The 15521-nt window shown below is 38.4% G+C and overlaps 1 protein-coding gene across 2 annotated transcripts in view; it reads right to left on the reverse strand.

The window, feature by feature from the left end:
- The window catches only part of PLXNB2 (plexin B2), a 358989-nt gene that overhangs the window by 31902 nt on the left and 311566 nt on the right, over positions 1–15521 (reverse strand). The window contains exons 18-24 of one of the 2 annotated variants that reach the window (XM_032769366.2): positions 11575–11711; positions 10351–10521; positions 7609–7741; positions 5498–5728; positions 5000–5176; positions 4236–4375; positions 2767–2867 (exon numbers count right to left, since the gene is read on the reverse strand). In XM_032769366.2, coding sequence (XP_032625257.1) covers positions 2767–2867; positions 4236–4375; positions 5000–5176; positions 5498–5728; positions 7609–7741; positions 10351–10521; positions 11575–11711 — 1090 coding nt within the window. Of the gene's footprint in view, positions 1–2766; positions 2868–4235; positions 4376–4999; positions 5177–5497; positions 5729–7605; positions 7742–10350; positions 10522–11574; positions 11712–15521 lie in introns of both variants that reach the window. The other variant, XM_032769365.2, reaches the window with a different exon arrangement.

The following is a 15521-nucleotide window of genomic DNA, read 5'->3' on the forward strand; positions in this document are numbered from 1 at the left end:
ATCTAACAATGAAAGCATTTTATATTAGGGGAAAAAAAATGATCAAACATATTCAGAATCCTTTCCTCTGCCACATCCATTCTGCTTTTTCCATACCAAGTTTACCAATTGCCAAAGCATGTTCCCTACAACCCAGAGTTTCCTCCCAGACAATCCTGTTGAGACACTGACAGTGCTATCTTTGGGGAATCACAGGGTATATATCTACTCACCAATTTGGAACTTGCAACAGTAAGTCTCAGAATCTGGGTCTACAGACTGCTTCTGGGGCTCGTGCTAAGGTGCTAATAATAGCTGTGCAGACTTTAGAAGTCTAGGGAAGGGGGTGTACTTAGAGCCGAGCCCGAATGTCTACACGGCTATTTTTAGCACCATAGCAGGAGCCTGAGTCTGTCAACCTGTGCTCTGAGCCAGGCTGCCACAGGCTACTGCTTGCTGTGAAGATGTACCTATAGTTACCTAGACTGGGGAAGGGACAATCTCCTTGTTTTCTGTTTGTACCATGAGCAGGCACAAGCAGGGCTTGATTGATAACTGGAGTTCCTATATAGCATCATTATACATATGCTAATAATCATCACCACCACTACAGTATTTTCTTACCGGATATTGTAATGTGATAAGTGGAGGGTCATGAGTTTACTGTAGAATCAGTAATTATTGAATGCTGGACTTTATGCAGAGAGCTCTTCTTAAAACACATACACATACACACACAAGCAAAGGAAAAAAAATTGCAGCCAACTAGTTTTCTTGTGTTTACATATTTTCTATTCCTTTAAGCCTACATCGTTGTGAAAGTTGCCTTTTAATTCTTTTCATGACAGTTGGGATGTTGAGCCAAGGAGCAAGAGCAACAGGAAGTACAAAGAATAATCATGTTATCAGAAGAAGGGAAGAAAGGAAGAAGGTAAAATAATTCACTGAAAATGATGAAAACACTTCTGTGAGCCCCAAAAGCTTTCAAGTTCTTGACACAAAAAGCAATTAGGAGGTCACCTTTCCACAAAGTGGTCACTTCGGCTGGAGGCTTTCCAGTTGCCTGATATTGCTGACTGACTAATTACCATGATAATTAATATAATGGCCTGTCATCGCAGCAATTTTTATTGACCACATAATTTATCCTGGTTCTCTTTATTTTGTTACACTCAGCCAATTCTAAGAAAGAAAACATCTCATGGTTTCAAGTTTCACGCTGTGTGTGTTCTTCTACCCTAATCACCACTTCCTTTACGAGTGCTTTGATGCATGCAGGAAGACTCATCTTCCTGCATTTGCTGTTATCAATATTACAGGCATCTAGAAACTACTTTCATTTAAGTGCTTTCTTTACTATTAGCCAAATGACATGTATCTTATGCGCTAGATTACACTGCTGGAGACAATTTGTGTTCCTCCTGAGCCCAGGGAGGCAGCTATGCTGGAGTAGTAGATTAACCCCACACTCCAGCAGGCAGCAGTACTCCCTGCACCCCTTTGGGAGTCCTGGCAGGGGATGGGCAGCTTCACATTCCAGAAACAGCTCTGAGAAACCAAGGGCAGAGGGATTACAAAGAAGAGGGATTACAAAGGCCAGCTGGTGAGGGAGACTAATAAGCAGAGATGACTCCAAATGGGAACCTTGATCTTTAGCCCTTCAAATTTGAGAGTGGCCTTTGAAGCTGAATCCCTCAATCCAAACAGTTGCTACAGAGATTTGGTATTGGGTAGGGTCCAAAATTGGAACATGCCAATTTTCCAGATGTGACTCAAGTATAATGGGAAAAAACTATTCTGACATGATTTTGACTCCAGTGGCAGAAATCTCAGGGTAAGAGTAGATTTCGTGAGATTTCCACTATTCAAGATAGCAAAAATCTTGTTGGATTATCTAGAGAGTCAATTCTAAACCCTAACCCTGAATTCCCGAGCTAAATCTAAGCAAAATTCAGATTCAACCACCACTTTTTCAGTCCGTCTCTGTTAATAAGAGACAAGTAACTTCTCGTTAGGAAAAAAACATACTTTGTTATAGAAGCAAAAATAGTTTATTTCAGTATAAACAAATAGTGTATTTTAGATAGTGATATTACAGGTCAAGGTAATCACTTAAGCCAAAGTTTTCAAACATAGGTGCCTGAATTAGACACCAAAATAAGTAGCCTGATATTCAGAGGTGCTGTGCCCTTACAGCTCCCATTGATTTCTCTCAGCTGATGTCTATTTACATACAGTAAAGAATGAACCAGCTCATCAAATCAGGTTCCATTGTTTCCCACTACAGATTTCTTCTTCTCTGATTTTCCCAGACTTAAAAGATATTGCAGTCTATCTTCATAAATTCATAGCTCAACAATTCATATATTTTGTGGCTTTCCTAACATCATATTTTTATTAAAATAAAATGTGTCATTTTATCAACAACATAAATACAGACTAAAGTTACTTATTGTGAAATAGGTGACTTTTCAGTACCAGTAGCAGTTTTTTAATAGTAATAATAAAAAACCTAGTTTCTATTTCCGTTTACTGATTTAATTCCTTGTGGATATTTTATCTTTACCCTAAAAACCTGTTTCCTTTAATCACTTTCACTCTATTTCATCTTATTTATGGCCTTCATTGTCAGAAGAATATGTACTGTACATAGATGTCTGCAAGGAGCAGTAGTAATATTGGCTCGTACGTACACCCAAGAAACAGTTTCAGTAAGACAGTGCAGTAGTGTTAGCCCAATTTAGTATCTTTCATTAGGGTCCATAAGAAATCTAACATAAATCATACCTGTGAATTCCTTTTTGCACCTATCTCTGACACTTTCTTCCAGACCTTCAAGCTGTGACTTGATTTTTTCATATTCACGTTCTGCTTGTTGGCTTTTTCGTCTTTAAAGAATAAAGGTATGATTTTGAAAGTTATTAATGGTAAAAGTAAAGCATTTTGCAATTGCATCAAATGAAAAAGGTTGAGAGATCATAGGAAGCCTGTTTCTTTTCCTCTTTACTTTTAATAATGAAAATGGAGGAGATAGTGGGTCAGATCTTTAGCTAATGTAAATCAATGTCATTCTAGAATGAAGCTGCTTAAACAGATCGGATGAAGATCTGGCCCAATGATTTTAAACTTATTAGGCTACATTTGTGAGCACATTTTAAGCATAGCTACGTCAATTGTGCAAGCTGGACAGACAATGCAATAAAACACTCAGAGCACATTCCACAACAGCTGCTGAGTCATGACTAAGGCTTGTTTACACTTAAGCTGGGTCGACATAGTTACGACGCTCACGGATGTGAAAAATTCACACCCCTGAGTCTCATAGTTAAGATGACCTAACCCCTGGGGTAGACATGGCTAGATCAATAGAAGACTTCTTCTGTTGACTTAGCTACTTTCACTTGGGGAGGTGGATTAGCTACTTTGCCAGAAATACCCCTTCAGTTGCTGTAAGAAGTGTCTACACTACAGCAACATAGCTGCAGTGTTGTAACTGTGCTGCTGTTACATCCAGAGCACAGACATGGCTTAAGTACGTACATGCACAGGATCATACTGAGCAGGTTATGGGATATCTAAGGGAGTTTCAACGTTGTACAGATGCAAATACTATAAGGCACTGCATCTCAGTTGTACAGCATTGCATCATTACAGTGAAATCCACCCAGCACAAGGCTGATCACTACTTACATCCCACTTAAGACCTCAGAATAGGGCCCAAGGAGGACTTAAGTGGTGTATAGTCCTGGTACTGGCATGCCACAAAGGGGTGAATTTTACCAATAGTAATAATGTGCGTGTGTGGTAATATGTGGCTCAGCTGTAAAGGCTGGACTATCCACTCAGACAGATCCAACCATCTCAGGTCTACAGAGTGTTGACATGGGAAGCTTAAACATTGACTAATACACATGCAAAACAAGCAATATTTACACTTGCATGAAGGCACTTCAGCTGCAATTTCAAGATTGTGTGTGCACACCTTACCCTCTCAGTGTGCAGTGTGAAAACCTGGGCCAATTTGTTTGTGTTTACAGCAGAGAAAGAACACTGGGCTTACTGGCACCAAGAAATACCACTGAAAGGGTCTATGTGAGGGGAATTATTGGTATAAATGTTTTCCAGCTACTTCCTTTAAAATGCTTAGTTATTAAGTGATCAAGATTGTTTCTCTCTGCAGATGAGAATAGTTTGCTTTTCTGCCCCCATCAGCCTTCTCCTTTAGAGCTTCAGGACAGCCATAGCATCTATCTTACCTGTAACAGTAGATAGAGATGATGATAATGGCCACCATAGGAAAAATTACAGATGGCAAAATCACATCCAGGGGTATGTCACTCACACGTGTGTCATATTCCACCCTTCCTAGGATCCATTCTCTGAGGCCAAATTTCACCTAAAGAATTAAATACATACTTATACCTGTCTCAAAAAGAAGATTATTCAATAATTTAGCTGCCATGTTTTAGTTTCTCAGCAATCTTTATAATCTACAGAATTCCTAGTCCAGATTGCCAAACAGGTATAATATTCAGATACAATATTTTTGCTGGCATAAATTGGCATACCTCCACTGAATTAATGGAGCAGCATCTTTATATTCCAGTATGTAATTTAGCCCTTATTACATAAAAGGAAAAGAAAAACTTATTACTATACAAAGGCATTTAAGACCCAATCCTATAAGCACTTACTACCCAGAATAGTGATTGACTGTAATGGGACTTGTCAAGACAGAAAACTCCATGTCTAGCTGCGAGTATACATAGGACTGGACCTCTTAATAAAAGTGGCAATCAACATCTTGGGACATTCTATCTATCTGCAATCCTTTTATAGATAGCAGGCAGAATCTGGAAGTGAAGTGGAGTCACAAGATAGTATCCTTTATATAATGTGCCACTGAAAAATAAACCCACGCAAATAGGAAGCTACTTTATCAGTGTCAGAAATACAGTACTCCATAACCTCCTCTCTACACACATGCTATTAAAGACAATATGCAGGAAAGGTGACATACAATGAATTCAGGCAAGTTATTGATGGTATCCCTCTTCTGCCTTCTCTTTGGCTGAGGCTGTACTTCTGGTGGTTCACAATATAAATCCTTTTCAGTCAGTGTTTTTATATTGCAGGGTTCTGCCCCCACAAAAGCTTGAGCCTCCTCTATCGTCATGGCTTTGTTCAGATTACTGCCCTAGACAGAAAATACAAGGCTAAGTCATTTTAGCTACAAAGCAACGCATGAAGCAATCCATAAGTTACACAACCTTTTGTACAGTTCATTTTCAACAGAGGATGTAGTTCTGACATCAGTGCGAAAGGGGAAGGAAAAAATACCCTCAGGCTTTTACACAAAGAGGAAATCTATTAATTCTATGGGAACACAACTAATATGGAAATTCCAGATTCCAGCAGTGGAGGACAGCACATTTTTTAAGAATGAAAGGGAAAATCTCACATTTATTGTTATAATAAATATATAGAACTACAACCAGCCATGTCTTGTCAAGTTTACCTTTGCATGAATAAGTTTGTTGACTTGTTTTTTGATGCCATCAGTGAAGTTTTCAAATGTTGGGTCCGCAACATATTTAAAGGGATCATTGTTCTCGGCGTTTAGAATCAAACTGCAACCATCCATTTTAATAAGTGTAGTAATCCTATAGTTTTCTGGATCCTCTAATATTGGTGGAGAAGAGAAGACTATTGTGCTTTCATTGATTTTTGTAATATCTTTTCCTAGAAACTAAAAAGCAGACAAAACATTTTGGGTTTTGATTAGATCGTGTCATTTGCTGCTGAACATTTAGCACCTAAAAATAGAAGGCAGAGCCTGTGAACTAGGCCTTCTACAACACAACCAAGGTTAAATAAAAATGTGAGATTCTCAGATATTTTTGGAAAAGAAAAAAAAATCACTGGACAAAAATAAATCATTTCTTCAGTGTGGGTTAGTATTTAGGCCCAAAGCAAAATCCTAAGGTCTGAACACTCCCAAAGCTGACAAAGTTTGTCTCATTATCTGAATTTTGTGGGTTTGAACTATTTGAAGGCAATTTAATGTTGAGAACACAGGCTTGATGGAGGTGGGGTGGTAATGTTTAGCTTTAATCCAGATTATTGTTGACTCTTCTGCAACCTTGGGCACATCACTTGTATTCAAGGCATTTATAAATAGCAGAGAAATTATCAGCTTAATACATTAAGCACCAATTAACTCACAACAAACCTTATCTTCCAGCACAATGAATGTTTATTTCTAAGGCACTTGATGCTTGAAAATGTCTGGATCCTAACAGTATAATTTGTGTGTGTGCGCGCGCGTGCATTTCCCCTTCTTCATCCCAATCCTTTGGGCTAGGTGTTCCTTGGCACATTTAAAAAGTACTATTATACAAATAGTTTACTCTAGGAACCCTCTTGAATCATTAACATAAATCACAACACAAAAAACAGAAGCTATCTTTATGACTTCCCACGATAGAATCTTCCCAGTCTCTCATCACAAATGTGATTGTACCACTCCTAGTACATTCTGGATACTACCATAATATAATGAAAAAATAATAAAGTAAACTAAAAAGGAAACAAATGGTTGACCGACCACATTTACAGTGCTTCCAAATAGATGGTTTTTATGTATCTGAATAAATAGCTAAAGGGGGACAAACACTTGAGAATACTAAACAAAGCTTTGCTAAGGAAACTTTTTTAATAAGTTTAGTGTAGGTCTGATATAGTAGATCATCATCTGTTAGCCTATGCTGTAGTGGTTGCCGTAAATAGACTAAGAAAGGTGGACAGTGTCTTAAGAAGAGCACAAAAACCGTATAGATTCTTAAAAATTATGTATTTGAAATTAGAACAGAAAAACAAACAGGAAAACAAAAGTTAGCTTTGAAAATTTTCCCCAAGTTTTGAACCATGTCCCCATCAAAGAACTATGTTTAGCTTCTTAACCAGGTGATAAACTTTGGTCTTCCTCAGAAATATTGCAGTTATTTGTAGTGAAGGGGTCTGCTTAGCATCAGATGCTGGAGGGGTAGTTTTAAAATTCCACATATAAGGATATGCACACACTACAGGAAGAATATAAATGGGAGGGCAAAAATAACAGGAACTTTTTAGTTTTCAAACCCAAATTGAATGAGTTTGGATTTTGCAAAGCCAAGAGCAGGTGTAGTTTGGATTTGAGTCCAGAACTGTCCAAATATCTACAGCTCAGTAGGGAAGACAGAGAATAGGATAAATGATTCCACTTTCGACTTGCCAAAGAATTTCAGTTGCCCCATTCGAGGCTCAGTTCTACTACTCTTATTTAGGTTGAAAAGTACCTTACTGTTTGTCTCTTTGAAATCAAGGGGGCTTTTTTGCATTGTAAGGTACTAATCAACGTAAGTAAGGACGGAAGATTTGGGCCCTTAGTTTGCAGCTGAAAAAGTACAAATATTGACAGGGTTTATGTACCTGAGGTTTTCTTTAAACCATTTGGCCCAATCCAAAACCCACTGACATCAGTGGACAGATTTCAATGGGGTTTGGGATCAGGCCCTGTTTAGACACCACACTGCTGATGAAGACAGCATGTCTGACAAACACATACATATATATATACATACATACCACCTTTTTGGAGTCTAGACTTCGTATTTGCCTCTTCTTCCTTCTGGAAGGCCCATGAAGCTCAGCAGTTACAACTATGGAGAAACTCTGGATGATATCAAACCTAGTTCCTGTTACAGTAATATTTCTCCCTCCACTGAAAAAACAGACAAATCAAACATCAGTAAAGTTCTACAACCATACACTAGCTCCATCTACAACTTTTTTGTGCACAGCTTTGCATGCAGCTGCTTGTACAATAGTTAGGTAGCAAATGTAAGCACTTCCAGTAAACCAAATAGGGGTATAAAATTTTGAAGTGATACAGCTGTTCCAAACTCTGTGGCCTTTTTGTGATTTTTATATTCACATTTTTAAACTATTTAAAATGGTTTCCCATGCCTTTATCACTCTTGAGGTGTGTGAGGGGAGAACTACATAAACAAACACGGGAACCTAATATAATGGTTGGTGGTTCCTATCAAAATGGCTCAGTGCTTGGATGACATCAGCTCATGGATGAAGGATAGCTGGCTGAAAGTGAAGCTGAGCAAGACAGAGGTTATGCTGGTGGGCAGAGGAAAGCATATTGAAGAATCTGTAACCATGGAGCATTCTTCTTTGGGTGAAGATACACACCCACAACTGGTCAATGCAGTCTGCAATACTCTTGGATTCCTCACTGAGGCTAAGCTCTCACAGAGCAGCATCTGTGAGTAATGCTTTCCATTATTTCCAGGTAGCTAGAAGACTCTACCCTATCATGGCGGACAGTGATCTGGCTTCTGTTATTCATGCCTTCATGAACCCTTGGCTGGACTACAGCAAGGCAGTGTACCTGGGGATGAAGTACCTTTAGCACTTATCAAACTCTCACTTGTTCAGAAGGCTGCAGTGCATCTCTACAGTAATGCTGGCTACCTCAAGCACATCATACCTGTCCTCTGCTCCCTACCCTGGCTTCCCATAGAATCAAGTCAAAAGTCTTAGACCTCATCTTTAAGGTGCTCCATTGCCTGGCACCAGGATATTTCAAAGACCCTCTAAAGCTCTGGGACAAAGACCATACTCATCAACTTTGCTCCTCTAGCTCAGTGGAACTCCCTACAACAGAAGATAAAGCTTTCTAAGGGGCTGGTCCGAGACTGTGGATTGAACTCCACCAGGAATTAAGGATCACCACAAACCTCGTCGTCTTCCAGTCCAAGTGCAAGATGCACTTCTTCGGCCTTACCTTCTCTGACATAAATACATAGCAACATGCATATTAAAAGAGCCCCTACCCAAATAGGACACTCCACTGCAAGCACATCTCCCCCAAGAGAGAGGATGAGAGCATAAACACATGACATATTAGTCATGTTGCTTACTGCATTCCTGGAAGGTGCTCTGATAGTGTGGTGATGAGTGTATTATAAGAACCTATATAGAAAGGAATAGAAGTCACACGGTGCTGGCTTTCTTTGTTGCTTTCAGTTGATAGATACATTAATAAGTAAGAAAGGACTTAGTGTACATTTCCACCCACCAACGATCCCAATAATCATTACTGGGAGGGAAGGCGATCCACAAAATAATCTAATAGAATGAGTTTCACTTTATCAAAAGTTTTGAGAAACCCTGGAGTGACTGACTATAAAGAGGGAAAACTTAGACGGATTACAAAGCGCTGTCAAATGTACCAAGTAAACAAAAAGAAAAATACATCTCTTGTCCCTCTAATCTCTTAAATGGTAATAATCTTAAGTATTACTTTATTTTATATAAAAGGCTGTGTTCAAGGAGCCTGGTAAGTCACAGCTGACTTAACTTTTAAGATCCTGTTCAGGTCATCATCTCATGTTGGGTTTTTTGGTAGAAAGTGACAATATTTGAGCTTGGGCTCATTCCCTCTGATCTCTCAGGATATGAAAATACTAAGCTGTCGTCTACTAAGTAGCAAGATTAAGATATTAGGAAGCTGAAGCCCGTGAGTAAAGATCACAGTTTTTGTCCCCAGCCCCTGAAATGAGGAGTATTCTGGGAGGACTTCTATACAGGTACACTGTCAAATAGTTCAAGGTATCATATTGGGATTTCCTGTTTGCTTTTATGTTTAGACTATTGGTATTTTTCTTTTCAGAAAGAACTGAATTCTCAGAGAGAAACCACCAGTCTGGCTATAGATTCAAAAAACAAAACAAAATGCAACACACAAAAAATGTTTAAAAATCTTGCTGAACTCCAGTTGTGCTTTTTTGCCAGCTACTATTTGCCCTACTGGAACAAAGCCGGCGATTCATAATTTATTCTTTTTCTATTTCCATCATACCAACTCTTAATAGCTGAGCAAGACATGTTTCAGAAATGGATGGACACAAACATTTTGACAGCTTTATGTTATCTGCAGGTGATCATTTCTGCTTAAATGGGAATAAGATTAATTTTAAAAAGCTAAGTAAAACTAGTGTAGATTGAGACGTATTTAAGGAGAATGTCAATCTATTTTCTTTTTCCTTTAAGAAATCTGCATTTTAAAATAAGTTAATTACTTTCCTTATTTCATTAGCTTTGAAAAAGGTATTATTAAGGTTTTGAGGTAAACAGAATATATTATTAAAATTTGCCAGCAATGGTTTGGGAAAAAATGTACAAGCTCATATATTTAAACTTTCTGCAGAGACATAGTATAGTGGCTTTCATTTAAATAGTTACACATGAAGAAGAACTACTACACCCCCATAGCTATTAAGAATGAATGTAGTTATAAAAGAAACATTTCATTACCTGCTGAAGCTATTTTTTGGAAAGAATTTAGTAACAGTAGGATTGTCCTTGTATGTAAACCTTGGATTGTCTAATTGGTTCTTTGTGTCTCCGTGATGTACGGTTACCTGAACTTCTCCACCACTCTCATGTTGTCCTGTCATGCAAACTATTTGTTCACCAAAATCAGTGCTGGAAATTGGAGGGGAAAGAAAAGGGGAAACAAGGCTCAAATTACTAGCATTATTATTAATCATCATCTTTATTACGGTAGAGCCTAAGAGCTGAACAAGAATGGGGCCCCACTGTGCTAGGCACTGAACAAACGGTAGCAGAGAGTCCCTGCCCCCAAAGAATTTACAATCTAAATAGACAAGATTGACAGAGGGGAAGGGGAAAGAGGTGGGGGAAACACAAGCCTAGAGAACAAAGTGATCGCTGCAAATATGATAGTTCCAAAGTTTTGTTTTTTTGGGTGGATCTAGTTAGAAGGGGATGAGCTACATGGAAAGAGGAAGGTAAGGGTGGTGAGAAGGATGGGGCAGTGGAGAAGAGACTAAGAGGGGTGGGGTGGAGTGACCCAACATGAAGAGATTGCAAGGAGGGGGTTGGAGCCAATCAGTTGAGGGCAGAGAAAGTCCAGTCAAAACTGCAGAAAGTTTTCCGACTGTCTGAAGGTTCCTGCTCTGGCTGTTCTGTAGCTATTCCTACCTGCTGGACTCTCTGGCTGGTTCCTCGCTGGAGTTTACCCTCCTGGCCATCTGGCCAGGAACGGTGGGCGGCTGAGGGAAAGCTTTGTACTACTCTGTATTACAATCACAAAGTGACAAGTTTTAATAAGGACAAAGCTTCATTTAAAAAAAACAAAAAAAAAACAAAAAAACAAGCGCTTCCTTCCCTCTCCCCACTCCATCGCTGAATGCCTTCTTATAGCTAATGCCCTCATCCTCCCCCACCTCTCCCCTGTGATTCACAGAATAAATAGAAACAAACAAAAACCTATCCAAAAATTAATGAACAACTTAATGTTCACAAACCATCACTCTATATTTGCACTGCTTCTGTGTTCTATCCCTTTCTCTCACTCTATGTCTCTCTCATCCATTTAAAGATGGTAAACCATTTGGGGCAGAGATCTCCTCTCACAATAGATTTGCACAATGCCTAGCACAGATGGGCTCTGATCTCGGTTGGTGCTAGTGGACTACAAGTCGATATTATGAAAGTTGAGTGTTGCATACATACATGTTGCAGGGCACATCACTGAGGAAAACTCTAACGTCTTTCTGGGAACCAGTTTCCAGATTGTTCCCAGTGATTGTAAGGATGGTCCCACCAGCTCGGGGGCCTTCTGTTGGAGTTATTCCTGTAGGATGAGGTTGCTGGAAGGAAGAAATGGCAACAAACTAATTAAACACATGGGTTTAAATTTTTACTTTACATAGGAGTCACTTATATTTCTAGTGATTACAGACTAAGTTTTCAACAATGACTAGTATTTTTGGATGCCTAACTTGAAACACCTAAATGGAGCCCGGATTTTTAGAAAGAGTAGTTTCTCTCAAAAATCAGTCCCAATTAAGGGGTCTCAATTTGAGGCACTTTTGAAAAGGACAACATCAATATGGATGTGAAGAATAAAAAAACCCATGAGAATAACAGGGTTAGGAACTGATCTTCCATAACAGATTATCCTTCATTAGAGAACAAGGTGATGAACAGGTAATGTGGATTTACTCATGTGCAAGATTTCACACTACAGCATCCTCAGGCTTCCTCCAGATTTAAAGACCCTAACTGCAATTTGTAGACTGCCTGCTAATTAGCGGTCTTAAAATTTCCCCTTGGACTTCCTATTTTCATTTTTATTTCATGCTAAACTAGTTAAATAAACTGAAATAAAGAAAATATTTTCTCTCTGCACCTGCAGAAGAGGCTTCTGCTTTCAAAAGCTGGCTTAGCACTTCAACAAACCCTGGTTCCAAGCAATAAACTTGTGAAAGTCCACTGGCTTAACAGTCTGACTTTCCTTAAAGATTGCCAGCAAACATGTACTGCTTGATTTTTTTTAAAATTAATTTTAATGATTTTACTAGATTATAGTAGACCTGAAAAACAATTTTGTGTAAGCTCGAAAGCTTGTCTTTCTCACCAACAGAAGATGATCCAATAAAAGATATTACCTCATCCACCCTGTTTTACTTGGCCTAAGAATAGATTTAATTTGAAACCTGAAATTAACAAGGTTTATTTTATTTGAACCTGTATTTAAATAAAAAAATAGAATTGAAATATAAAATTTGATCTTTTATTTAAAAAAAATCTGTTTTTCTACCAACACTATAAAACAGACAGACAAAACCTCATAAAAAAGCAACCACTTAAAAAATATTTTCAACACACTTCAGAATGTGAAACACAGACATCATCCTTTCTTGGGAGACAGAAGTTCTCTACTTTTGCCCTTGTGCCTCACAGTGCATTTGAAATATGGCATTACTCACATACACTGCTCACCTTGCTGTGCTTTATTGCTTCAAGTACTTATCAAAAGATATTTAGAGAAACCTTCTCCCCTCCCACACCTCTCCTCTGAGCAGAGTGAACCACCATTGTTAGGAAGCAACTCAGTTCTCACTTTCTTCCATTCAGGCAGAGTCCCTCACACTTTATGTAACATGCATCATAATATTACATCATATTTTAGCTAAAAGCAAAATGAGACATTTTGAAGGTCCTTACAAGTTGCTGGAATCAGGAAAAATAGATTCAGTTGACTTTGAATTTCTTGAATTTGTGGTTACTTCATGAATTTGTTCTAGTGCAGCACTGATTTTACAGAACCCCAAAGAATTGTCTGGGAGGTTTCTCTGACAATGAATGCAACCTAGTTCAATGCAATTCACAATTCAAATTATTAAAATTTTACTTTGATACTTGGGAGTAAAGTAAATTTATAAAGTGTGTGCCCAGGGGTTCTTGTTTAGTAGTAATTGAGTGTTTGATTGCTTTCCTCTCACATGAAAAAATTTGCATTAAAAACTAAACCAAAAAACCAAACCTGGCATTTCTTTAGAATGTGGCTATATCAGAGCACGTAGCTGTAAAGACTGCACGTAGAGACGTGACCTAAGATCATTTCTAAGACCTGGCCTACCACAAGAAAGTTGTATTGGTTTAACTTAAGGTGTGATTTTAAACCAATTTACTTAAACCTGTACAAAACCCTCTGCATGGGCACTGTTATTTTGGTTTAAGAATGGCTTCTTTTGTCTTATTTTAAATCTGTTCCTCATCAACCTAACTAAACTGAAATGAGCAACTTAAACTCTTCAGCCGGAATAAGGAGTTTGGAGTTTCTTAATTAAACCATACTAAAAATCACACTTCAAGTTACACGGCTGCACTCTGGTGCAGATACAATCCTTAGTTTCACAAAAGTTTAGCTGTATGAAGCTATGCTGTGTGGCTTTGAACTTGCATTGCACAAAGCCATGTTCTGACTGGGCCTCTTAGATGATGTCATACCTACATTTATATCCACATAAAGCAACGATATATCTAGGTAAGTTAAATATCGAAGGAAATCAAGCATCAAATCCTTTCCTCAGCAGCAAGAAAAACAGATTCAGACTGAGAGATGAGATTAAAGTTTTTAACAAATTAACAAAATTAAACTGGAAGTGTCTCAACCTGAAAAGTGCTGCTAAGGACAGCAATTTCAGTGGGAAAATATGCCGCAAAACTCTCCGAGACATATTGACAATAGGAGCTCAACACATTTTAACTTCACTTGGGATAGAATTAAAAATTCATGGTACCTAAGAATCCCTGTTGGAGCTGCTGTAGGTGGCAGCAAAGGAGGACACAGAATTTGGACAGAAGTTGCATTTTAATTGTTATTTTTCTAAAGCTTAAACTCATTTACGAACAGCTCCTCACAGGACTAATATAAAGACAGATAAAACGGAGAGGCTGAACATGAATACTCAGTACTAAACTATTAAAATGAACGTTCTAAATACTATGAAACCTAAAAATATAAGTGCTTACCAGAGATGGCGTAACAGTGCGTACTGAACTGCATATGTGAGATTCTTTGAGGTGATCTCTAATAAGTGGGCATTACTTGTCCAGGGTTCATTATACTAAACCAGGCAGGAAAATGGGTGCCTTGATTTTTGCTTGGTTTCCCCTCATACGCTTTCTCCTTTAGGCAGATGTAGATTTGAGATGTCCAGAATAAATGATTGTTTTAAATTGTGTCTATTTAAAAAATTTTAATAACTATGTTTATAGCAAAATGAAGGCACTTAAGGGTTGGTTTTTTTTTCTTGTTCCTTTAGTGTGTTTATGGGTGACTCACGGAACAAAGCTGCCTCAGCATACCTGAGGTGTTTCTTAATGGACAACACCCCCCCCCCCCCCCGGGGTGTCTTAATGATTTGATGAAAAGCACTTTTCAGAAATGCAATCACGTGGGCTGGTATAGTACAAGATCTTTTCAATCTCTTGCTGATTGTTGAGATGGTTTCAATATGTACTTTCAATATTAACTGTTGTCATACACAGATAGTTAAGATGTCTCTTTCAGCTATAAAGGGTTAACAAACAGTGAACCTGGAACACCTGACAAGAGGACAAATCAGGAGACAAGATACTTTCAAATCTCGGTGGAGGGAAGTTTTTGTTTTGTGTTGTTTGTTTGTCCGTCCGTTGTTCTCTCTGGGATCGGAGAGTGACCAGACGTACCTACAGACTCTCTAATTTTCTGTTCAAGTAGTAAGTAAAAGTAGAAAGGCGGTTTAGTCTTTTTGATTGTTTTCTTTATTTGCAAATGTGTATTTTGCTGGAAGGATTTTAATTTGTATGTATGCTGGGGGGAGGATGCTCTCTAGTGTCTATAAGCTGAAAGACCCTGTAACATTTAACATCTTGACTACAGAGATAACTTTTACTTTTTTTCTTTCTTTTATTAAAAGCTTTTTCTTCTTAAGACCTGATTGATTTCTTCCCTTGTTAAGGCTCAAGGGAATTGAGTCTGTACTCACCAGGGAATTGGTGGGAGAAAGGGAGAGAGAGGGGAAGGGAAAAGAGGAGGGGAGAAGGTGTTTTAAGATTCAAGGAGTTTGAATCACAGTGATCTTCAAGGGTAACCCAGGGAGGGAAAGCCTGGGAGAGGCAACAGTGGG

This window comes from Chelonoidis abingdonii, chromosome 1 (assembly GCF_003597395.2).
Source record: "Chelonoidis abingdonii isolate Lonesome George chromosome 1, CheloAbing_2.0, whole genome shotgun sequence".
NCBI lineage: Eukaryota > Metazoa > Chordata > Testudines > Testudinidae > Chelonoidis > Chelonoidis abingdonii.